At 45.2% G+C, this 24,654-nt stretch overlaps 1 protein-coding gene and 1 long non-coding RNA gene across 3 annotated transcripts in view; one reads left to right on the plus strand and one right to left on the minus strand.

Annotated features, from left to right (window-relative positions):
* The window catches only part of LOC116353580 (uncharacterized), a 37,894-nt gene extending 18,215 nt beyond the window's left edge, over positions 1–19,679 (minus strand). The window contains exon 1 of the long non-coding RNA XR_004202998.1: positions 18,956–19,679. This is a non-coding gene — a long non-coding RNA (uncharacterized LOC116353580). The remainder of the gene's footprint in view (positions 1–18,955) is intronic.
* Positions 8,362–24,295, plus strand: arhgef37 (Rho guanine nucleotide exchange factor (GEF) 37). 2 transcript variants are annotated; one of them, XM_031789879.1, is made up of 15 exons: positions 8,362–8,448; positions 8,943–9,020; positions 9,869–9,940; positions 10,555–10,904; positions 11,266–11,395; positions 12,028–12,175; positions 12,354–12,553; positions 12,706–12,836; positions 13,505–13,609; positions 14,059–14,172; positions 14,367–14,684; positions 14,912–15,040; positions 16,257–16,452; positions 16,810–17,024; positions 19,715–24,295. In XM_031789879.1, the coding sequence occupies exons 4-15, from the start codon at positions 10,566–10,568 to the stop codon at positions 19,919–19,921; spliced, it is 2,232 nt and encodes a 743-aa protein (XP_031645739.1). In that variant the 5' UTR covers positions 8,362–8,448; positions 8,943–9,020; positions 9,869–9,940; positions 10,555–10,565; the 3' UTR covers positions 19,922–24,295. The 2 variants fall into 2 exon arrangements, with proteins under 2 accessions (XP_031645739.1, XP_020359180.2); XM_020503591.2 differs by lacking the exons at positions 8,362–8,448; positions 8,943–9,020 and having other exon boundaries at positions 9,079–9,940.
* Positions 24,296–24,654: the final 359 nt, after the last annotated feature.

Consider the following 24,654-nt stretch of genomic DNA (forward strand, 5'->3'; position numbering starts at 1 on the left):
CTGAACTCCCCTGCAATGGAACAGAGTGATGCTCCATGAGGAAACACTCAGAAAGGGTTGGCCTATTTGTCTTAAAATGTTCCATGAATATGAGCCATGCATGTTCAGAGACAGACAACATCTGTTTTCACTCCTGCAAACATTAAAGAAATGATTAGGTAGAAGAAGAAAAACTAGATTTGGATAAATTATAACAATATGTTTATTTCAAAGACCTCCACTAGGACTATTAACTGATCTGGAATGGATTATTATGATTATATACCATAGTATATTTGACTAGTGTTCAATTTTTTATTAAAAATGAAAAACCATGTCGATTTTGAAACAACTACAGTAAAATAATCCAGCCTCGCAAAAGAGTGGCTACAGCTGTGTTGTCGATAGGCCTGAAAGAGTGGCTACAGCTGTGTTGTCGATAGGCCTGGAAGAGTGGCTACAGCTGTGGTGTCGATAGGCCTGAAAGAGTGGCTACAGCTGTGTTGTCGATAGGCCTGAAAGAGTGGCTACAGCTGTGTTGTCGATAGGCCTGAAAGAGTGGCTACAGCTGTGGTGTCAATGGCCTGAAAGAGTGGCTACAGCTGTGTTGTCGATAGGCCTGAAAGAGTGGCTACAGCTGTGGTGTCGATAGGCCTGAAAGAGTGGCTACAGCTGTGTTGTCGATAGGCCTGAAAGAGTGGCTACAGCTGTGGTGTCAATGGCCTGAAAGAGTGGCTACAGCTGTGTTGTCGATAGGCCTGAAAGAGTGGCTACAGCTGTGTTGTCGATAGGCCTGAAAGAGTGGCTACAACTGTGGTGTCGATAGGCCTGAAAGAGTGGCTACAGCTGTGGTGTCGATAGGCCTGAAAGAGTGGCTACAGCTGTGGTGTCGATAGGCCTGAAAGAGTGGCTACAGCTGTGGTGTCGATAGGCCTGAAAGAGTGGCTACAGCTGTGGTGTCGATAGGCCTGAAAGAGTGGCTACAGCTGTGGTGTCGATAGGCCTGAAAGAGTGGCTACAGCTGTGTTGTCGATAGGCCTGAAAGAGTGGCTACAGCTGTGTTGTCGATAGGCCTGAAAGAGTGGCTACAGCTGTGTTGTCGATAGGCCTGAAAGAGTGGCTACAGCTGTGTTGTCGATAGGCCTGAAAGAGTGGCTACAGCTGTGGTGTCGATAGGCCTGAAAGAGTGGCTACAACTGTGGTGTCGATAGGCCTGAAAGAGTGGCTACAGCTGTGGTGTCGATAGGCCTGAAAGAGTGGCTACAGCTGTGGTGTCGATAGGCCTGAAAGAGTGGCTACAACTGTGGTGTCGATAGGCCTGAAAGAGTGGCTACAGCTGTGGTGTCGATAGGCCTGAAAGAGTGGCTACAGCTGTGTTGTCGATAGGCCTGAAAGAGTGGCTACAACTGTGGTGTCGATAGGCCTGAAAGAGTGGCTACAGCTGTGGTGTCGATGGCCTGAAAGAGTGGCTACAACTGTGGTGTCGATAGGCCTGAAAGAGTGGCTACAACTGTGGTGTCGATAGGCCTGAAAGAGTGGATACAGCTGTGGTGTCGATAGGCCTGAAAGAGTGGCTACAGCTGTGGTGTCGATAGGCCTGAAAGAGTGGCTACAGCTGTGGTGTCAATGGCCTGAAAGAGTGGCTACAGCTGTGGTGTCAATGGCCTGAAAGAGTGGCTACAGCTGTGGTGTCAATGGCCTGAAAGAGTGGCTACAGCTGTGGTGTCAATGGCCTGAAAGAGTGGCTACAGCTGTGGTGTCGATAGGCCTGAAAGAGTGGCTACAGCTGTGTTGTCGATAGGCCTGGAAGAGTGGCTACAGCTGTGGTGTCGATAGGCCTGAAAGAGTGGCTACAGCTGTGTTGTCGATAGGCCTGAAAGAGTGGCTACAGCTGTGTTGTCGATAGGCCTGAAAGAGTGGCTACAGCTGTGGTGTCAATGGCCTGAAAGAGTGGCTACAGCTGTGTTGTCGATAGGCCTGAAAGAGTGGCTACAGCTGTGGTGTCGATAGGCCTGAAAGAGTGGCTACAGCTGTGTTGTCGATAGGCCTGGAAGAGTGGCTACAGCTGTGGTGTCGATAGGCCTGAAAGAGTGGCTACAGCTGTGTTGTCGATAGGCCTGAAAGAGTGGCTACAGCTGTGTTGTCGATAGGCCTGAAAGAGTGGCTACAGCTGTGGTGTCAATGGCCTGAAAGAGTGGCTACAGCTGTGTTGTCGATAGGCCTGAAAGAGTGGCTACAGCTGTGGTGTCGATAGGCCTGAAAGAGTGGCTACAGCTGTGTTGTCGATAGGCCTGAAAGAGTGGCTACAGCTGTGGTGTCAATGGCCTGAAAGAGTGGCTACAGCTGTGTTGTCGATAGGCCTGAAAGAGTGGCTACAGCTGTGTTGTCGATAGGCCTGAAAGAGTGGCTACAACTGTGGTGTCGATAGGCCTGAAAGAGTGGCTACAGCTGTGGTGTCGATAGGCCTGAAAGAGTGGCTACAGCTGTGGTGTCGATAGGCCTGAAAGAGTGGCTACAGCTGTGGTGTCGATAGGCCTGAAAGAGTGGCTACAGCTGTGGTGTCGATAGGCCTGAAAGAGTGGCTACAGCTGTGGTGTCGATAGGCCTGAAAGAGTGGCTACAGCTGTGTTGTCGATAGGCCTGAAAGAGTGGCTACAGCTGTGTTGTCGATAGGCCTGAAAGAGTGGCTACAGCTGTGTTGTCGATAGGCCTGAAAGAGTGGCTACAGCTGTGTTGTCGATAGGCCTGAAAGAGTGGCTACAGCTGTGGTGTCGATAGGCCTGAAAGAGTGGCTACAACTGTGGTGTCGATAGGCCTGAAAGAGTGGCTACAACTGTGGTGTCGATAGGCCTGAAAGAGTGGCTACAGCTGTGGTGTCGATAGGCCTGAAAGAGTGGCTACAACTGTGGTGTCGATAGGCCTGAAAGAGTGGCTACAGCTGTGGTGTCGATAGGCCTGAAAGAGTGGCTACAGCTGTGTTGTCGATAGGCCTGAAAGAGTGGCTACAACTGTGGTGTCGATAGGCCTGAAAGAGTGGATACAGCTGTGGTGTCGATGGCCTGAAAGAGTGGCTACAACTGTGGTGTCGATAGGCCTGAAAGAGTGGCTACAACTGTGGTGTCGATAGGCCTGAAAGAGTGGATACAGCTGTGGTGTCGATAGGCCTGAAAGAGTGGCTACAGCTGTGGTGTCGATAGGCCTGAAAGAGTGGCTACAGCTGTGGTGTCAATGGCCTGAAAGAGTGGCTACAGCTGTGGTGTCAATGGCCTGAAAGAGTGGCTACAGCTGTGGTGTCAATGGCCTGAAAGAGTGGCTACAGCTGTGGTGTCAATGGCCTGAAAGAGTGGCTACAGCTGTGGTGTCGATAGGCCTGAAAGAGTGGCTACAGCTGTGGTGTCGATAGGCCTGAAAGAGTGGCTACAACTGTGGTGTCGATAGGCCTGAAAGAGTGGCTACAACTGTGGTGTCGATAGGCCTGAAAGAGTGGCTACAGCTGTGGTGTCGATAGGCCTGAAAGAGTGGCTACAACTGTGGTGTCGATAGGCCTGAAAGAGTGGCTACAGCTGTGGTGTCGATAGGCCTGAAAGAGTGGCTACAGCTGTGTTGTCGATAGGCCTGAAAGAGTGGCTACAACTGTGGTGTCGATAGGCCTGAAAGAGTGGCTACAGCTGTGGTGTCGATGGCCTGAAAGAGTGGCTACAACTGTGGTGTCGATAGGCCTGAAAGAGTGGCTACAACTGTGGTGTCGATAGGCCTGAAAGAGTGGATACAGCTGTGGTGTCGATAGGCCTGAAAGAGTGGCTACAGCTGTGGTGTCGATAGGCCTGAAAGAGTGGCTACAGCTGTGGTGTCAATGGCCTGAAAGAGTGGCTACAGCTGTGGTGTCAATGGCCTGAAAGAGTGGCTACAGCTGTGGTGTCAATGGCCTGAAAGAGTGGCTACAGCTGTGGTGTCAATGGCCTGAAAGAGTGGCTACAGCTGTGGTGTCAATGGCCTGAAAGAGTGGCTACAGCTGTGGTGTCAATGGCCTGAAAGAGTGGATACAGCTGTGGTGTCGATGGCCTGAAAGAGTGGCTACAGCTGTGGTGTCGATAGGCCTGAAAGAGTGGCTACAGCTGTGGTGTCGATAGGCCTGAAAGAGTGGCTACAGCTGGGGTTTAGAGTGGATACAGCTGTGTTTTGGAGTGGCTACAGCTGTGGTTTAGAGTGGCTACAGCTGTGGTTTAGAGTGGATACAGCTGGGGTTTAGAGTGGATACAGCTGCGGTTTAGAGTGGATACAGCTGCGGTTTAGAGTGGATACAGCTGGGGTTTAGAGTGGATACAGCTGGGGTTTAGAGTGGATACAGCTGGGGTTTAGAGTGGATACAGCTGGGGTTTAGAGTGGCTACAGCTGCGGTTTAGAGTTGATACAGCTGGGGTTTAGAGTGGATACAGCTGGGGTTTAGAGTGGATACAGCTGGGGTTTAGAGTGGATACAGCTGGGGTTTAGAGTGGATATAGCTGGGGTTTAGAGTGGATACAGTTGTGGTTTAGAGTGGATACAGCTGCGGTTTAGAGTGGATACAGCTGCGGTTTAGAGTGGCTACAGCTGCGGTTTAGAGTGGCTACAGCTGGGGTTTAGAGTGGATACAGCTGGGGTTTAGAGTGGATACAGCTGGGGTTTAGAGTGGATACAGCTGGGGTTTAGAGTGGATACAGCTGGGGTTTAGAGTGGATACAGCTGGGGTTTAGAGTGGATATAGCTGGGGTTTAGAGTGGATACAGTTGTGGTTTAGAGTGGATACAGCTGCGGTTTAGAGTGGATACAGCTGCGGTTTAGAGTGGATACAACTGCGGTTTAGAGTGGCTACAGCTGGGGTTTAGAGTGGATACAGCTGGGGTTTAGAGTGGATACAGCTGGGGTTTAGAGTGGATACAGCTGGGGTTTAGAGTGGTTACAGCTGCGGTTTAGAGTGGATACAGCTGCGGTTTAGAGTGGATACAGCTGCGGTTTAGAGTGGATACAGCTGCGGTTTAGAGTGGATACAGCTGCGGTTTAGAGTGGATACAGCTGCGGTTTAGAGTGGATACAGCTGCGGTTTAGAGTGGATACGGCTGCGGTTTAGAGTGGATACGGCTGCGGTTTAGAGTGGATACAGCTGTGGTTTAGAGTGCATACAGGGAGACTAGTCAGGATTGAGGGAAAGATGAGTGGAGCAAAGTACAGAGAGATCCTTAATGTAAACCTGCTCCAGAGAGAGCTCAGGACCTCAGACTGGGGCGAGGGTACACCTTCCAACAGGTCAACAACCCTAAGCACACAGCCAAGACACCGCAGGAGTGGCTTCAGGACAAGTCTCTAAATGTCCGTGAGTTGCCCAGCCAGAGCCCAGACTTGAACCCGATCGAACATCTCTGGAGAGACCTAAAATAGCTGTGCAGCGACGCTCCCCATCCAACCTGACAGAGTTTGAGAGGATCTGCAGAGAAGAATGGGACAAACTCCCCAAATACAGGTCTACCAAGCTTGTAGCATCATGCCCAAGTAGATTCAAAGCACTGAGTAAAGGGTCTGAATATTTGTATAATTGTGATATTTCATTTTTTAAATTTAATAAATCACCAACAATTTCTGAAAACCTGTTTTTGCATTGTGATTATGGGGTATTGTGTGTTGATTGATGCACATTTTTAAAAAATGTAATACATTTTAGAATAAGGCTGGAACGTAACAAAATGTGGAAAAAGTCATTACTCTCTAGGACAAGTTGACATTTTCAAATCTGAGAGTAAATGGAGCCGACTATACTGATAAAAGTCACCTTGTCCGAGAGAGATTTACATGGTTATCAAGACATCACACCAGGGTAAGCCTACATGAAACACAGACCTTGTGTTTCTAAAATCCCATATAGGAAAAATGAAGGGATTTTCGGGGATTTCTATTGGAGAAGCAGTCTCTGCCTATATTCATACTGTACTGTCTGTCTTTGATTATACTTTACAAGTGGCACTCGTTCATATAGCACTCCTCACAGAACACAGGCATAAATACACTGCGGATAATGGGGAACATTGGCGACACCTGGAGGGGGGTGGAGACAAGCACAAAGACAGGTGAAACAGATCAGGGTGTGACACAGAATAATAGATGTTTGGCGAATCTATGAATTACACTACCGGTCAAAAGTTTTAGAACACCTACACATTCAAGGGTTGTTCTTTATTTGTACTATTTTCTACATTGTAGAATAATAGTGAAGACATCAAAACTATGAAATAACACATATGGAATCATGTAGTAACCAAAAATGTGTTAAACAAATCAAAATATGTTTTATTTAAGATTCTTCAAATAGCCACCCTTTGCATTGATGACAGCTTTGTAGAAAATTGTCAAAATAAAGAATAACCCTTGAATAAGTAGGTGTTCAAAAACATTTGACCAGTGTATGTACGACCACCACGGTGGAAAAAGTATCCAATTGTCATGCTAGAAAATGGCTAAAGTAAAATTAACCCCAAAAATACTAATTGAGTAAAAGTATTTGTTTTTAAATATACTTAAATATCAAAAGTAGAAATCATTTCAAATTGCTTATAGTATGAAAATAAGACTTTGTGTTTAATGACTCCTCCAGATCAGAGGCTGTAGGGATGACCAGGGATGTTCTCTTAATAAGTGAGTGAATTTGACCACTTTCCTGTCCTGCTAAACATTGAAACTTTTTGGGTGTGAGGGAAAATTGATGGAGTAAAAAGTACATTATTTTCTTTAGGAATCTAGTGAAGTAAAAGTAGTCAAAAATATAAATATTAAAGTACAGATACCTAAAAAAACTACTTAAGTAGTGCTTTAAAGTATTTTTACTTAAGTACTGATGACAGCTGGAGATTTCACAACTCAAAACATTTTTGTATAGAATCTTTCCAAAAGTATATTCTGTCGGAAGGGTTAATATGAATTTAAAATAATTTGACATGATTTATATGAATAGGGTCATGAACATTGAAATAAACAAGGGAGTATTTAAACGTAGGCTAAGTCTGGCATACGCTTTATCCCATACTTTACAATAACTCTTTTGGTCTTAGGTAGTCTCCGATTAGGCTATTCACTCCATAGTTACACTGCTGTGATCGCCATTCAGCACCATAGCACCTTGCGCCTTTGGAAAAGCACCCCTCTGTCTCAGAAGATGCCCTTCTGGAGGCATGCAGCCATAGAGTCATTATACAATACGTACATTCAACCTTTTGGCAGCTATCTGGCTCCATAGTGTATGGCTGTGTTCGTGATGATCAAAACCGTAAAGGGTCAATTGTAACCGACTGATCTACAACTAATGAGTAGTTGTTTATGATGCATGTTTTTTTGTATATCAGTCAGTTGGAAGTCACCTGCACCTTTGGCTGTGATATCGAACACACCCAATGGCTCCCGATGTTTTAGCAAGCGATGCCACTTCCTAGTATACAGGTCGTAGGTTAGTAAAGGGGCTCCACCCTTAGGGTTCAGATAATTTTGTAATCTTGTTTTTTAGACCAGTTACATTTTTTGGGCAGGGAACAAAGTACCACTAGAGGTCCCCATAGTACAGGCTACTGCCATCAACCTACTGAAATTGGGGCACATATAGGTTAGGTCAAATTCAACATTACTAATCAATAGAAAGGAAAAGTTAGTGACCCGACATCTCAAGAAAAAAATAAACACTGAGGTGATGTCAGCTTGGACTGGCAAACCTGTTCTTAGAAAAGGGACATGATTGAGGGTTCAAAGACGTTCAACAAGAAGATAATTATGATGTGAAGAGCGGAGGATGTTTACTAGTCTGAAATATATTTTTATCCCCCAGTCATTAGGACCCACACTACGGCCATGCAGTTTCCTGCTATCCCTGGAATCCAAGTGTCCACCCCTGTGGGCCGAGAGACTGGGACTGAGAGACTGTTGTACAATTTTTTGTCAGCAGTAGACTACTTACTGTAATTAAATTCTCAAATTAAAAATAGTTATTGTCACAGATATATATAGTCATTAATCCAGCTCTGCAGAATTCCTTGGCCCAATGCCAATGTTCTAAACTCAGACGTCATGCCTGAATGTTTCACATTCCTACAGAATCAAGCAGATAATATGTAGTTTCCTCAATACTTGTGTGTTCCTTGTTGCCCCTGAAATAGTTCAGTTAGTTGAATTGTTCCTCTGTAAATATCTGACAAATTCCATTTCCCTCATGATAAACATTTACTGTAAACTCCATATGATGTTATTGTCTTGTGCTGAGACATCCACACACACACACACACACAAATAACAATAGGCTACAATGCATTGCACTGCCGTGACGTCAGACTTGCCTGGCGAACCTGTTCTTAGAAAAGGGACATGTGATTGAGGGTTGGAAGACACACAAGACTTAAAGGTGCGCGTGTGTTTCGTGACAGTGCTGCCTCCGTAGACTAACAGCTACAATTTCTAAAGGTATGTTCTCTCTATTAAATATTATAATGTTATCCCCTTGGATAAGAGTTCTCTATGTGTGCACTGACCTTGTAGTTGGAGCAACACATCTTATGTGAGGAGAAGCTGCTGTTGCTTTAAAGCCAAAGGTCTGTTTCTCTTTTTATTATCTATATTTCATGTGACTAACTAAGTATCTGATTGGCTATATATCTTATTGCACTGTGTTGTAATATAACATCATACCATGTTTCCGATCTATCACTGATCTACTGTATATACACTTATGTAAAAGGAAATGGGAATTTATTAGAGCCAATCTACTGTTGTAATCCTTCTACAGTCCAGTACTGTACTACGTCTAGTACAATCTGTAGAGGTAGTAGGCCTAATGTACTACAACAATCTGCTACTGTACATTGAACTGGGCCATGACCTGCAGTAAGAAAGGAAGATAATTATGACGTGAAGAGCGGAGGATGTTTACTCATCTGAAATACATTTTTATCCCCCAGTCATTAGGACCCACCCATCGGCCATGCAGTTTCCTGCTATCCCTAGAACCCAAGTGTCCACCCCTGTGTATGGGAAGAGTAAGTTATGTTACATGTTGTACAAATCTTTTGTGAACAGAAGACAATTTTGTGAAATGAAATACTCAAATGAAAAATGAGTTTTCGTCATTAGTTTATATAAAACTACAAGTCAGCATAATGATGACTCCGCAGGTAATTAATCCAGCTCTGCAGCATTCCTTGGCCCAATTCCAATGTTATCAACTCAGACATGCCTGAATGTTTCACATTCCTACGGAATCAACCAGTTAAACACGTAGTTTCCTCAATACTTGTGTGTTCCTTGTTGCCTCTGAAATAGTTGTGTTAGTTAGTTGAATTGTTCCTCTGTAAATATCTGAGAAAATGTCATTACCCTGATGATAAATACTTACTGTAAACTCCAAATGATTGTATTGTCTTGTGCTGAGACATCCACACAAAGGACACGTCTAAATTCTTACAGACGGAAAATCATTACAATTACTTGGGCGGCAATTGCCATTGAATTCACTTGGAGCTTTTACTTCCTGTGAGAAAACATCAGTCGGCGTGGCACTGTGTCTCCACTTGGCGGGCCAGCCTGTCTTCTTAAATGGGGGCCAGTCAATGAGCTTTTGCCTGAGCAGGTGTCACTTCCTTTCTACAGGCTGCTGCATTCAATCAGCTGATTCAGCACAGAGAGGCTGTGTGCTGTGTCTTCTCTGGCCTCCACACTGCTATAGCCTTTCACCTCCTCCCTGCCTCCACCCTATCCCCCTAACAAACAGCCCAGCTGACCCTCCCATCCCCCCACAAGCCTCCCCTCACACACCCATGCCACATGAAGCCCAGCTCTTAGTGAGTGAGTGGAAAAAGTTACACCAGTCTTTCTGTGTGTTGGCCAGGCAATCGAATGCAGCAGCACACGCCACTGTCCCACAAGCTGAGCTGCGTCTGATCCCAGTCCTCTACTCAAGGTATTGATGCGCTTTAATGGCTTTATTCTGCTGTCATTCACTGAGAAACTTCTATTTTCAGCCTGAGGTGAGGTTGTTGCTCAGTGCGACTATTCTATTTAATTGGATGTTTAAACTAGAAACCCAGAGACCTGGGTTGTTATGGTTCTGTCTGTGTTTTAATGTATATGTTAATTATGACTCATCAGATACAGATACAACTTTGTTTTGGTAACTTTTGTTCGGTTGTAAATCAAAGCCAAACCACACTTGAAAGTACAATTAATGTTGAAGTCACTGCCGGTGACTATCCCTCCACATGTTTTTACTCACTATTCCTTTGACACAATCAGTCAAACACAGGGGCTGCCTTTTAAACAGCTAAGCAGTATTACATTGATTGAAATCTGCTAACAAATGAAATTGCTTCAGCGGCAACAGCTTTTTAAGAGCAGGACCATCTCGTTTCAACACATCGTATTCCAGCTCAGAGGACAGGCAACAATGCAAAGTAGTTTCCTTATGTCTCCTATAAGCCATTCAGCCCCGCTATAATAACACTGCCACGGGCTGCTACTGCTGGGTGGGATACAGACCTCAGGCTCACATGGAGCTAACGTCCTTTTCTCCGACAGACAGCCCCAGCATGGAGAGCCCCTTGAGTGCAGAATCAGCTCCCCCAACCCCAGCTCCCAGAAACCATACTCCTTCTCCAAGTCCAAGAGCTGAGGCACAAGAGTTGAGAATGGAGGAGAAAGAGAGAACAGTGGACACAGAGGAGGACCCTATATATATGTCTCTGTTATCAGAAGTGGTTGTGGATGAGCCAGCAGAGGATGCATCAGAGAAGGCTGAGGAGAGAGCTGAGAGAGAGGCTCAGAGGCAGCTCCTGGCCACAGAGGAGCTGGTCTACACAGAGAGGAACTACCTGAGACTCCTCCAGGTTTGCACCAGCACCATCAGGAGCAACCTGCAGAAACTCCAGGTACTGTGCTGCATAGGGCTAAGAGGGTTTCCTGAACATGTAACCTGACCAGTGAAAGCTCTGGGCCCTACTGGGACTACAGTCAAATTACCGCTCTCTAAGATATGGTTATCTTGAAGCGCCATGCTTTATTTCCTTTCACGTCTCAGAAAGTTTTTCAATGACCATATAATCGAATGTCTTTGATTACAAGGCCACACTTTGTATATGGGATAGAGGATAGAGGGAGGAGGATGGAGAGGAGGGGATAATGTAATTGTATATGGGAGAGAGGATAGAGGGAGGAGGATGGAGAGGAGGAGGGGATAATGTAGTGGTGGGTGAGCAGTAAAGTCAGTCTGTACCTTCTCCCCTACCACAGCCACAGCTGCCTAACCTGGACAGCATGTTCCTGTACATAGAGGAGGTGATCGACGTGTCAGGACGCCTCCTTAGCCTCCTGGACCAGAAGCAGTTGACACCCCATGATCCTCTCTTCCTGGAGACTCTATGTAAGTAGTAAGAATAGTGCAGTGCTGTATCAGTACAGTTTCCTTGGCTGGAATACACCTAGTGATTTTCACTCCCGGGTAGTTACTAATATATTTGCACCTGCACTACCACACCTACTAATTCTATGAGGCTATCATGAAGAGGCTCATGTCCACCCCCTCTGTTGATACCAGCTGCTTGTCATGATGTGTTCTACATGGCTGTGTGTATTAAAGTCCTATTAGTACATTTTCCACCATGGTTATTAGCAACACTTACACATACAGTCCCCCTTGCAGTCAAGCTGCTTGGATGGGTCAGCTAGATAGCGAAAAACAAGAAGTCTCTCTCTGTGGGGACCTTGTTAGCCTCGGTTATATTTCAATGTGGAGCAAACAACAGTGCCAAGTTCCCTTTTTCCATTATTTGTTGACCTTGTTCAGCACCTGGACTGCTAGGTGTTCAAACGTTGATATTTTCTGCAGAGATCAAACCTGCAAGGACGACTACACAACAGCAACAAAATTAAACGCCTTTATATATTCATTTGTATCACCTTAGCAACGTTCCATGGGATGGATAAAGGACAACAAGGGAGGCATACAAGTACATTTATATCACTTCATGAATACTTGATTCATATCCCCTTCAGGTGATGCCTTCCTCAGTCTATCAACAGACATGGAGTCAGCATACAAGGAGTACCTGGCCAACTACAACACCGTCACAGCGTTAGAGAACAGCTACAAGCAGAAAGATGCCCTGTGGACTGAGATAGTGAAAGTCATCAAGTCCTCAGAGTATGTTCATATCTCCCTCTGCATTCCTGTTCCTGACATTCTTTGTCTCTAAAGTCCCATTAAAATCCACGACTGAAACTGGCCTTGATATCACACCCCATCTCTACTGTGTTATGAACCTCCATGTTTTCTCACTATAAGTCCAGGAAGTATGACCAAGTGAGACTGTTGTGTACAGGCCAGAGGTGAATGCCACCTCTCTGAGCTTCTTCCTGGTGATGCCAGTCCAGAGGATCGCCCGCTACCCTCTTCTCCTCCAGACCATCATGAAACACACAGAGCCTGGGCACCCGGCCTACTCTCTTCTGGAGCAAACTGCCCGCACCGCCATAGCCCTGAACTGCAGGATCAATGAGTACAAACGCTTCAGAGAAGTAGGTGAGAACATGAGCTAGCTAATCCCCATCTAGTAATCATTCCCTGTGGTTGGTTCTACTATTCAGACAGGGATGAGGAATTTATAGATTGTGGCCCTTGCCTTCACTTATTCCTGAACACCAATATTAGAATTTGTTGTCTTGTCATCACAGCCGACAAATACAAGAAGACGGAAACCCTGACTATAAGGGATAAGATGAATCGTCTGAACAGCCACAGCATCGCTAAGAAGACGGCCAGACTGAGTCAGTTCATCAAGCATGAGACGGGGATTGCACCAAAGGTAAGGTACTGTCTGTGCCGGTCCTTGTTGAGATCACTCAGCCATAAAATGAAGCTACACTTTCTACAAGTAAGAGAAACCGTGGTAAGAGAACAAATGATATGACTAGTGTTTACCTGCTGTATTCAAACCTTGATGCCATTGAGGAGCATTTGTTACATAAAGTATGTAGAGAGTCGTTGACCACAATGACTCATGCTATGCTGGAGGATTCTCACATGGTTATGAGTATTCCTTTGCGGACATTTTTATACATATTATTCATCAAGTCACAAACTGAAGCTCTGGTTCTCTTTTTAGCTATGGATGGTAGAACTACTAGAATGTTCCTCTTTTAATATCTGGTACGATTTATATAGTTTACTGTTAAAAGGCTACTTTGGGAGTTTGGCAATGAGGCCCTTGATCTACTTCCTCAGAGTCAAATGCACATGTAGACACTATTTACATCTCAGTGTCCAGTATGAAGGAAGTTAGAGGTAGTTTCTAGAGCCAATGCTAACTAGCATGCTAGCAGATACCAATAGACTCAAACTTCCTTCATACTGGACACAGAGATGTAAAAATGGTATTCGTGAGGTCATCTGACTCTGGGGAAGTAAATAAAAAAAACTCATTGCTAAAATCCCAAAGTGTCCCTTTAATAACTTCCCTCTGTTTAATTCCAGCTGGTAGATGAGGAGTTTGATGCCTTGGAGGGTTTTTTCTATCTCCTTGAAAATGGTATCACCGTGCTACATGAAAATGTGGAGACATATCTAGACCATCTACAGGTGAGCTTTTGTTGACCCTAGCCCTTTGTCATGGAGACCAGAGTAAGATCACCATGACAACACTGGAATCACTTTGTTTATGTGTGGCTTTCCACTCAACGTATAATTAGTGCACAATCCCTTAGCATTCACTTCTGTCTTGGCATCCTCTTCCACTAAAGAATGGCTACAGCTCTGATCTGAAATACTTTTTTTATTCTTCAGTGGTGAGCAGTTGACAATTTAGAGACAATGTAACTGTAAGAAAATCAGTTTAAAGTATTCAGCCTGGTACTCACTGCCCCACCTAATACGTGAATGCAGTCCCTCCCTACTGTCAACAACCACAGCCACCACTGCCGCTCATAAACCATGCATTACTGACACTGCCACACAGATTTGTGTTTACGTTTCCCCCCATGTCTAATTCTAGTTCATGTTGTAACTTTCCTTCCATTGTTATATTCCAGAGGTTTCTGAGCTGTCGACCAGAGGAGTTTGATCTTGACATGGATGGTGAGAAGCCTGCTATATGCTACAAAGAAATCATAACAGCACTGAGGCAATGGATACTTCCTACATTTGTAAGTTAAACTGCAGTACCATGTTGTTATGTTACAAAAATAGGCATCAGAAAAATACTTATGCCTATGGACGAGTTTCACTTTCCCTCTTGTCAGGCCTGTCCTTCAGGCTTCAGACTACGCTGTCTGGACCTCACACTTGTAACTCCCCTCCCCCGCTCATCCCTCTATCCCATCCCCCTCTCTCTCTCCAGGAGAAGAGGATGAGGACTTTGGTCCACAAGCCCATCTGTGCGCTGAGAGAGCTCCTGGCGGGGCCTCGTAACCTGATCAGTAAGCGTCTGGATAAGCTGCTGGACTACGAGCTGATCGAAGAGAAGCCCAGTCTGAGCTACGATGAGCAGGCGGTGGCTAACACCTATAAGACCATCAACACCCTGCTCCTCAACGAGCTGCCCCAGTTCAACGGCCTGGCCCTCACCCTGCTCTGGGGCATGCTGGGGGCTTTCAGTTGCCTGCACAAGGACCTGGCTAAAGACATGGAGCAGCTCTTCCAGGGCTTCACCCAACAGGTACACAATAATACAGTACTGGAGTAGAGGGGATGACTAGCATGTTTCTTGTGGGGGTACAGACAGATGCCTATTTTCTCTATGATCCTAAGTAGCAGTTTGCTCATGTATTTGTTACTACTTTTAGAATCAGATTTCAGTGGGAGCTATACCAAAAGCAGAGATGTTTCTGAAGTTAAACTTGACTATTTGTCTCATCTCATTTTGTTTAACATGTCTCTTTGCAGCTCCCTCACGGTTCCCTGGAGCCGAATGCATTCTGGGAGTGGGCGGAGTGTTCGGTGCTGGAGGGTGCAAGGAGGCTGGAGAGTCTGTGTTGGAATGTGAAGGACCAACTCAATGCTCCCATTGTCCAGGTCAGTCTCAACAGAAGCTCCAGTATAATCTGTTTGGTGGCGATGGGACTTGTTGTTGGGTAACATCGCCAGGGACAGTGTGTGTACACATCCACAGCCCCGCAGTACTTGTCAAATAGCAGCAGGATGATTCATTCTACACCTACTGTATTCACTGTCAATGTTCTGATGCCGCATTATGTGTTTGGAATAACCTGAATTGGGTCATGATTGCTATTTCTACTAGCCTTGGGGTTAACTGTTGATGGTTCTGAGGAAGGTGAGTCACCTGAAGGGACAACACTAAACACAAGCCCATTTGTCAAAACCAACACACTAGAACACATCATGTCACAACTCACAACATTAACCTGTATTTCCTGTGATAAACCCCTAGCAAAAATATACTGGAAATTACATGACATTTTCCCCCCAGTCAGAAACAGAAACCACCATTCATTTAGCTTGGTCATAATACAGCAATAACGTTACTCTGGCTAGCTCATGGCTCCTATCATCACCACACCACTGCTCATTACTTTAACTGATGAGAATGTGAAACTGCCGAGTGGGGAGAGAGAGGGGAGAGAGAAATGGTGTAGATTCATCTTCCAGACTAATCTAGACATCTCACAGCCCATGTTATAAGCTGCACTTTGTCTGTCTGCGGTGTTAAGGAGCAGCTCTCCTGGCTGTAGGCCTCACAGAACCACAGCAACCTATTCCCTATATAGTTCACCAGCCCTGCTCAAAAGTAGTGCACTATATAGGGAATAGGGTGCGATTTGGGACATAGCCAGAGATAGCAATGAGACTCAGCCTGTCAGGTCTAGAGGAATACATGACAGCGCTAGGGAGGAAGGGCTGCTCATCTGTGGCTAGAGATGACTCCTACGTAGGTACCAGTTCTACAGTACTAGAAAGAAACCGGATCGCTTCATTAGCTACTCTTAGATGACATAGTGAAGCCATTTAAACTCTAGAAGTCACCCTGGCTGGTAGCTGAGCAGGTGAACACCAGTGATAATGAACATGGTGAATGACTAGCTGGGTCCTTACCAGTTCCAATATCTCTACCAGAGTCATGTTCATTAGGGCACACCTTAGCAAAACGTTTAACACATTTTTGCAATGGAAATAAAGAATTGACATTTCTTATTGAACAAATTCTGGTCCTCCCTTCCTATTTGTCTTCTCTTCCATTTGGTGTGCAATGACCACAACGCTGTCCTCCCAGCCTCTCAGCCCTGGCTCTCAGAAGCGTCTGAAGGTCCTCACAGACAAGCACGGCTCAGGGAAGATCTACCAGCTGATGGGTCATGTGGTGGGGACCAGAGACCTGGACCTGAGCCTGAACAGAGGAGAGCTGGTGGCCATCATCAGTGAGATGGACACACGGGGCGACAAACGACGCTGGCTGGTCGACGCTGGGGGTAAGACCCCCAAGACATTTAGCCTTTTCACTAGAGGCTGATCTTTAAAATAACAAACAGCTTTCATTTCTAAAAGGAAAGTCGGTCCTTAAATTCTGTCAATGTAGCAGTGAATACCAAACCATAATGCTTATAATGCAGCTTCATTCACCACCAGTTAAGGTGGAGACACCTAATGGTTGTTTACAGTTACTGCTGCATGGGAACCATTCATCTATGCCAGTGAGATCTATCAAGCCAAATAGATTTGATTAATTATAGGACAACGTGGTTTATATACACCGTACATCTCATCAGATTATAATTACTTATGAATTCACGTCTTCCAATCATCTACACCGATCGCCCTGTGCCCAGGTCCAAGAGGATACGTCCCCTCCTCCAAGCTGGTACGTTACCACCAGGTAACTATGGATCCTCCCCCATCCCCTCATCTGATCACTACCATGGATCACGCTGGGGGGGTCAGACGACACTCCTGCACGCCTGGCGTCAGGCGACCCTCCTACACCCCTGATACACCCCAGCCCCGGCTCCTGAGGTCTATGTCGATGACAGTTCCCTGCCTCCAGGTCAGTGACTCTCTGAGCTGCTTGCCCTTGGCAGCCAGATTGAAATGCGGAGTGCCCCAAACCTTCTCCTGAGTGCTTTATTCATCTATTTGTTTTAGTTCTTCAAACATCATCATACATTGTTAGGGTGTCTTTCACACACACACACACACACACACACACACACACACACACACACACACACACACACACGTAGAAGAATTGTATCTGGGTTCGGTCTGTCTGTGTGGCTGAGCTGTTGAAATGCAGCTCTCCTGGTTGTTAAAGTGAGTGATTCTCCTCGTGACCTTTGGGAGGCATCTTTCATACTCTTATAGCCAGCCCTCTTCATGCACCACTGACAGTATGATCACTAATCATAGGCAGGCGACATGCGATCCTGCTAAGGCTTTGATTCTTCAACATGGGTGGTCCGTTTTAGTCTGTTCTTTCTGTCCAACATCCTTGCCATAGCAAAGTGTGTGTCTGTCAGAGCAGAGGAGACCGTGGTTGGGCTCAATTCAGAATTCCAATTGAATGCTTACATTTTTACTGAATTTGAATTTAAGTAGTAAACAGGATATAGAATTACAATTTGAATTAAAGGAATATAATTGAATTCAGTAAAATTCTATAAACAGGTGTAGTCTACACAAATATACACTGAGTGTACAAAACATTAGGAAACCTGCTCTTCCGTGACAGACTGACCAGGGGAATCACGTTGAAGCTATGATCCCTTACTGATGTCACTTGATAAATCCACTTCAATCAGTGTAGATTTTATGTTTATTATTTTATTTAACGAGCCAAGTCAGTTAAGAAAAAATTCTTATTTACAATGACGGCCTAGCTGAAGGGGAGGAGACGAAGGATTTTTAAGCCTTGAGACAATTGAGACATGGATTGGGTATGTGTGCAATTCAGAGGGTGAATGGGGAAGACAAATTATTTAAGTACCTTTTGAACAGGGTATGGTAGTAGATGCCAGGTGCACCGGTTTGTGTGTCAAGAACTGCAACGCTGCTGGGGTTTTTCACGCTCAACAGTTTCCCATGTGTATCAAGAATGGTCCAACAACCAAAGGACATCCAGCCAACTTGACACAACTGTGGGAAGCATTGGAGTCCACATGGGCCAGCATCCCTGTGGAATGCTTTCGACACCTTGTGGAGTCCATGTTCCAACGAATTGAGGCTATTGTGAAGGCAAAAGGGGGTGCAATTCAATATTAGTAAGTTGTTCTTAATGTTTGGTATAGTCAGTGTATAAGGTAGGGTCTAATATAACTGCATTGTTTGTTGAGAAATATAATGAGCTATTCTAAGCACTAAGGTTAAAAGAGTAATTCTGACCTGAGTTAAGCATGCGTAAATGGAACGTAATTACCTTTTTTTTAATGCCCTTTTCTACTCATATTCTAACCTTGATCCTGAGCGTGACAATAGCATGCTATTCACCGCTATTCATTTGGGGTGGAGATGTACGAAATGAAGGTGTGGCAGAGGAGTGTCTAGAGATACGCTGTATTCTGACCTTGACTAAACACCGTAATTCCACCACCTTCACGTGTGAGGAATCCATGAATAAGGTTGAGCAAACCTACAGGTTCCAAGTGGAAAAAGCCTTTACTTTATTTTTTCAGATATCAAAGAATATAGAACTTTTCTATCTGGTAATGTGACATGTCGGATTCAGTGAAACTCATGTTCTATGACTGAGAAGAATTTCTTTGAATTGCAATTAATAAAATTATACTTCCTGTCACTGAAACTCAAATCAAAGATTGTCTATTAAATTGACAAAATAGTCAACTGACCACTCTAACAATGGAAATACACGTCTTCAAAGATGAAAGGCAGGCGGGAAGAAGCAAGATGAGGCAAGACCATTCTAGCCAATAAAGGTGAGATGGGTGCGTGAACAACAGGCCATAGAGATGGATGACTTACCTTTGTATCAGTGTCATTTTGGCGTATGTGACAGCATGGGCAATTTTAAAGTAGTTCATTTTATTCTTCTTCATTGGCTGATTTGCTCCCAACAATATGAATCCCCACCCAGTGTACTTCTTCACCCAGTGTACTTCTTCAACCAGTGTACTTCTTCACCTAGTGTACTTCTTCACCCAGTTGACTTCTTTCAACGGCCATGTCCATGCTAAAACAGATTATAGCCGTGATGAGTCCTCTGTCTCTGTGACAACAGGCACAACTCCGATGTAGTCTATTTTTTGTTGTTGTTGCCAAAATGCCATGTGCGTCCACTTATATCAGTGCATTCGTAACAACCTAACCATTATGAAACATATTGTTGATCAAGTAAGCCTTACATGTAGCAAATTAGCAATAACATTCAACACCTCCATACAAAAATTCCTCAGGTGCTTATTTTCGTGAAACCTCTCACTTCACCTCTTCCTCTCTGTTTAAAAAAAAATCCCACGCCCTGTGTCATGTGACTAATTCTGAAGTGAGCCCAACCCTGGAGGAGACAGATGGTAATTAGTAGTCCAATACCATCACATGCCACATGGTGGAGCCATTAACCTGCACTTACATGCCCTGCTGATGTTTCTCTAGTTATGTTGTCCAGAGGTGAGCTGTTTTCTAATGGCCACCAGGCTAAATACAATCAATCTCTAGGGCATCATGCTCATTACTAAAGCCTTATTTGCTCTGTCTATTCTGACCTCTGCGGTGTCTTTGCAGGTGCTCGCAGGCTATGACTTCATGGCAAGGAGCAGTCACGAGGTCTCTCTGAGGGCGGGGGAAACAATCAGAGTCCTGGAACCCCATGACAAGAAGGGTAGCTGTGACTGGAGCCTGGTGGAGGTGCGGGGGCAGAGGGGATACGTGCCCTCCAACTACCTGACAGTGATGCCCACATCCACAACGCCCACCGCCCCTTACCGTTAGGGTTGCCCTGGGTAACCAGCCACCAGCCGGTCTGAGCTAGACACTGCCACTCAACCCTTCACTGCCATACAGCTCATCTTAGCAGGGGAAGCCTACATCCACTGGAGAGAGAGAGAGAGAGAGAGAGAGAGAAGGAGAGTTTGTGTGCTGTTGATTGAATCACAGATTTGTGTGTGAAGTGGCGAGGCTGGCATTTGCAGGTAGAGTGCTCCAAGCCCTCAACTGCAGCTCTTATTAGCATGTAAGTGGGAGGCCGCTTCCATCACCAGGAACCAGGGGTGCAATCCTGTTTTTTCCCTGGAGAGACTGACTGACAGGCAGGTAGGAATGCCTCAGCACAGCATGATGATAGAGAAGAGCAGGCAGTCCATCAAGCTTATCTGTCTGTCTGGAGTTCTCACTCACTCACTCAATTCAATTCAATTCAATTCAAGGGCGTTATTGGCATGGGAAACATGTGTTAACATTGCCAAAGCAAGTGAGGTAGACAACATACAAAGTGACTCACTCTTACACACACACACACACACACACACTACGTAGGTCTGGGCGCTGGCAGTTAAACTGATGGAAATATGTACAAACTCCATTTTGATGTACCACTAGCACTGTCAGGTGACTTGGCCACTGACGTTGACAGTAATGCAGTTTATGCTCAGGCTAAATAGTTTTCTGATTTCTAGGAAGAATGAGGTCGGCAAACCGTAATGCTAGATTGCATGGTCAAATAAGGAAAGTGGTTAAGATAACTTGTTCAAATGGATGAAGCGGATCTAGTTTGATTCCAGACATGAAATGGCAGCAAAGGTGTGTTACTAAAGCAATGACATCATTAGGTTGATATGGCTTTAATAAGACAGTTGTTGTACTGCAGCTAGCGGAGCTTTCTCATTGGTCCAAATATCAGGGCAGAGTGAGAAGACCAGACATTACCTGGTGCTGCATCTGGGCTGACAGACATAACTGTCTTCTCTCAGCTGGCCACAAGGGGGCGTACCACACCAGCGCTCACCCAACAGATGTCTGTTGGCTTTACCTTTAGCCTCTTCAATATTAGCTCAGTCGACAGTGACATTAATCTTCTGGTGGATGTCACACAACCTAAACATGTTCATATCTTACCGGTGTGGTCATGTCATTCCTTTTGCTGTCAATATCTGCTACATAATATGATCTAAAGAGAATGTTCTCTCTGTAAGCCCACTGTCAAGGTATAGATGTCATGTTTTTTAAATTGTTTTTATTTCATTGATTTAACACAGCAGGACCGTGCGTCAGGCTTTTTATAATAATCTCGGATGATATGAAGGAAGAAATCGCTGTTTGAAAGGGAGCACGGCTCTGTCAGTGCAGCATAGTCATTGTTATGCAGATTGGTGCAGAGTAGTCACTGTGCCCTGGGTAATACAGCGCTCAAGCTGGGTATGCAGCTCTTCAGATAGTCACCTCTATTTTACCATGTTGACTCAGAACAGGATTTGTATTAGGCTCTAAGATGGTGCAGTTTCTGAATTTGAGATATCATTTAAGGAAAGGCCACATACCTGTAGATAGTGGTGGTCTATATGAGAGTTATGATAACAGAGCTTTCACTATGTTAGCAACAAAATGGAGAGTAATCACGTGTAAAATGGATGTCAGGGCTTTTAATGTTGTACTAACCAAACGATGCTACTGAGTGACACGTGTTGTCCTCCATATGACATTTAAACGTGTGGCGTATTCTGTGTTTGTGGTCGTCACTGCCTCAGCTAAGGACGGGTTGTCACCAGGGATGTGATGCAGTAACTCCCTGCAGCTACTGCTAACCCTAGTATGACAGAACCCTACACAGCTCTAAAAATAAACGTTCTCTCATTCAATGGTTCTATAAATAGCCCACTGTCTGTATAGGATCTTCTGTTGGACCCTTGGCCTCCCCCTGCTGGTCACTGTTGGAACAGCAGTTTTACTCATTTTCTGGGTGGTACATCGCAAAACAGCTACTGCAATACTACCTCTACAGTGTTTCTGGGCTGCTCCTGGCGTAATGCTACAAGGGAGTATACAGAAAGCAATTATATTGGTTTTACTCTCTGTCTTAGATAATTGGGCTCCTGATTGTGAGGGAAATCCAGTGCTTTAATCAGGCAGGGCTGAATCAAGGCGTCCATGTTGTTTCTGTCAGAATGTAGATCAGCGGCTGCACAATAACAATGTCTATCTGGCTGCAGCCTCATATTTGTGCTGGGCAGAATTTATTGTCCAATCACGGGGGGCTATATTACGGCAGTCAAGGGAGAGAGCATCTGTGTGCCGGGGGGCATTTTTCCTGGAAGAGTTCCCTCCCAATTTGGGAGGAAGAGTTGAATCACATTGAATGTGATGGGGGCTGATCCATCCAAGCCGCACTAGGCTGGCCACAGAAATGGCAGCAGTAGGCCTGTCCTGGGCGCTTTAAACCAGGGCTGTATTTGGTAACCATTTGGCAACGCTCCTGATGCCGTTGCTTCTTTAAGGCCCTGTCAGCTGATCTCTCTGGAACAACCAATTTAGTTTTAACAATAGCTCGTCCCCTGTACTGCTGGACTAGAATGTGAAAGTCTCCCCTGGCTTGTAGCAAATGTCTGGGGTTTAGAAGGTAGTGGTGAGACAGGTTAGGGAGGCACTCTGCCCCCATGCAGCCAGGAAGCCCCTTTCTCCTGATGTTCCCCTCGGGGACCTGGGGAGAGAGCCACTGACATGGTGCAATCACCTCACCGTCCACTGGCTAACTGTGTGTCAGTCAGTCGAGGGACAGAGCGGGAGTGGGCCACGGCAGTCAAGCGGAGCAGATCTCCTAGTCAGGGGGATTGACTAGGCAAAAAATTCACAAAAATCCACAACATCAGGAGTTTATTGCTTTCTCCTTCAGTTTCCAGACCCTCTGAATAAGACATGAATAGAGATGGAACATGGACACACACACACTGACATTCTGTAAGAGATGCAGTTCACCAGGTTCCCTTCAACTTGATATAATTTAATCCATAAGTTTGCTACACATTGACTTGAAACTTAATTCGTTATGCCTTTTGCATTTGAAGGAAGTTATTTGGCCTGCAATAGACTAGAGTCCTGTCCAGAGAGTGTACTTGTACATCAAGCTGCTGCACGCTACTGAAAGAGGAGATACAACGGCCCATAGGGCAGAAGCCTGTCTTCAACAGGGACACTTACGTGACATTTATAAAGTCATTGCTTTGATGTTCTATAACTCCATGCTTTCAATTGGCCAAACATATTTTGTAACCAAAGAGTAGTCAAGGATTGTTTACATGTTGATCTGCCCTGTGCTCTATAGGGCAGTGCCCTTTCCCTTAGTGGAAATCACATTGACCCCTGTGTGTGGTGACAGTGAGACAGAATGGTCTGGGGCCTAATCAGACTGAAGGAGGGGCCCAGGCAAGAGTGGAGATTTGAGGGCCAGGGGGATATGTGGCTAAAGGGGCAGGCAACACCCCCTCCCTCCTGACTTTTACTAAAATGATGGCTAACTCTGACTCCATGGCCTCCTCTCTTTCTCTCTCACTATCTGCGAATAGTGGCACTGAGATGCCACTCTTTCTTTATTTAAACCCTTCGATATGCAGGCATGGACTGTCATGGCTACTGGCCAGCATTTGTCCCGCATGGTGGACAGGCAGCCGCTCAAGGTCCTTTCCTGCTCTCTAGAGCTCTCTCCTCCTCTCCCTGCTCTCCTCCTCTTCCCATCTCTAGAGCTCTCTTCCCCTCTCTAGAGCGCTCTCCCCTTCTTCTCCCCCTGTACTTCTCTCTAGAGCTCTCTCTCCCTACACTCTCTTGTAAACAGTACTGGCCTAGGATGTCAGGGATGTAAACAGTACTGGCCTAGGATGTCAGGGATGTAAACAGTCATCACATGGGTGCAGGACTTAGCGCTTGCGACAGTAGGGCACTCAGAGACACGCAGAGGGGGGAAGGAAGAGGGGGATGTTTATGTTCAACGTTATAAAGGAGCCCATCCCAGTCATCCAACCTGGCACAAACTATATGGCATGTCCCCCTCTGGCAACCCGATAAGGCACTTTATAATATATTATATTACATGACACTAAGCTCTATAGCGTTTCATTTATTCAAACTCTTGGAGTTCAAATTCGTAATCGCTGCAGTGAAAGTTTAGCTGATGCTGTGGGCTAGAGAAATATTTGTTTTGATTAGATTTGGTACTATTTTAATCTCGCTCTTTAAAATGTCAATCATCTCATGTTCTCTTGTTGCTGTAGTGTACAGTATGGACTATAGCTTACAGCCAAATGAAATGCTATATTGCTATAGTAGGAAATAACTTTGTTTTTGCAGTTGTACATGTTTACATTAAACATATATACAGTACTACTGGGCGATGTATGTGCTTATGTCCTGTTTCTCATATTATTCTTCCCATGTACTGTTTCATTTTTCATGAAGTTGGAATGATCAATGATGAGAAACTTGGGCATTGAAGGGAACATACAGGGAAGATAAGACACAGGGATCTTCTTGTATGACACATTGGATCCTTCGAGACACAGCCAGCAGTCAAGCCTCGTCTCAGCCAATAGTGTGTGTCCTGAAAACAAATGTGCTACCTCTATCAGGATACATCCTGTGCTTTGCAACTACACTCTGGGCCTGGAAGCCTTTACAACTACACTCTGGGCCTGGAAGCCTTACAACTACACTCTGGACTTCGAAGCCAGTTCCATTGATTT

Source organism: Oncorhynchus kisutch, linkage group LG15 (assembly GCF_002021735.2).
Source record: "Oncorhynchus kisutch isolate 150728-3 linkage group LG15, Okis_V2, whole genome shotgun sequence".
Classification (NCBI taxonomy): Eukaryota; Metazoa; Chordata; class Actinopteri; order Salmoniformes; family Salmonidae; genus Oncorhynchus; species Oncorhynchus kisutch.

Excerpts from the sequence above, each read along its gene's own strand:
- arhgef37 (XM_031789879.1), top strand. The coding sequence starts at position 10,566 with ATGGAGAGCCCCTTGAGTGCAGAATCAGCTCCCCCAACCCCAGCTCCC. Across the intron at positions 10,905-11,265 it reads GCAACCTGCAGAAACTCCAG|CCACAGCTGCCTAACCTGGA; the intron begins GTACTGTGCTGC and ends CCCCTACCACAG. Across the intron at positions 14,173-14,366 it reads AATGGATACTTCCTACATTT|GAGAAGAGGATGAGGACTTT; the intron begins GTAAGTTAAACT and ends CTCTCTCTCCAG.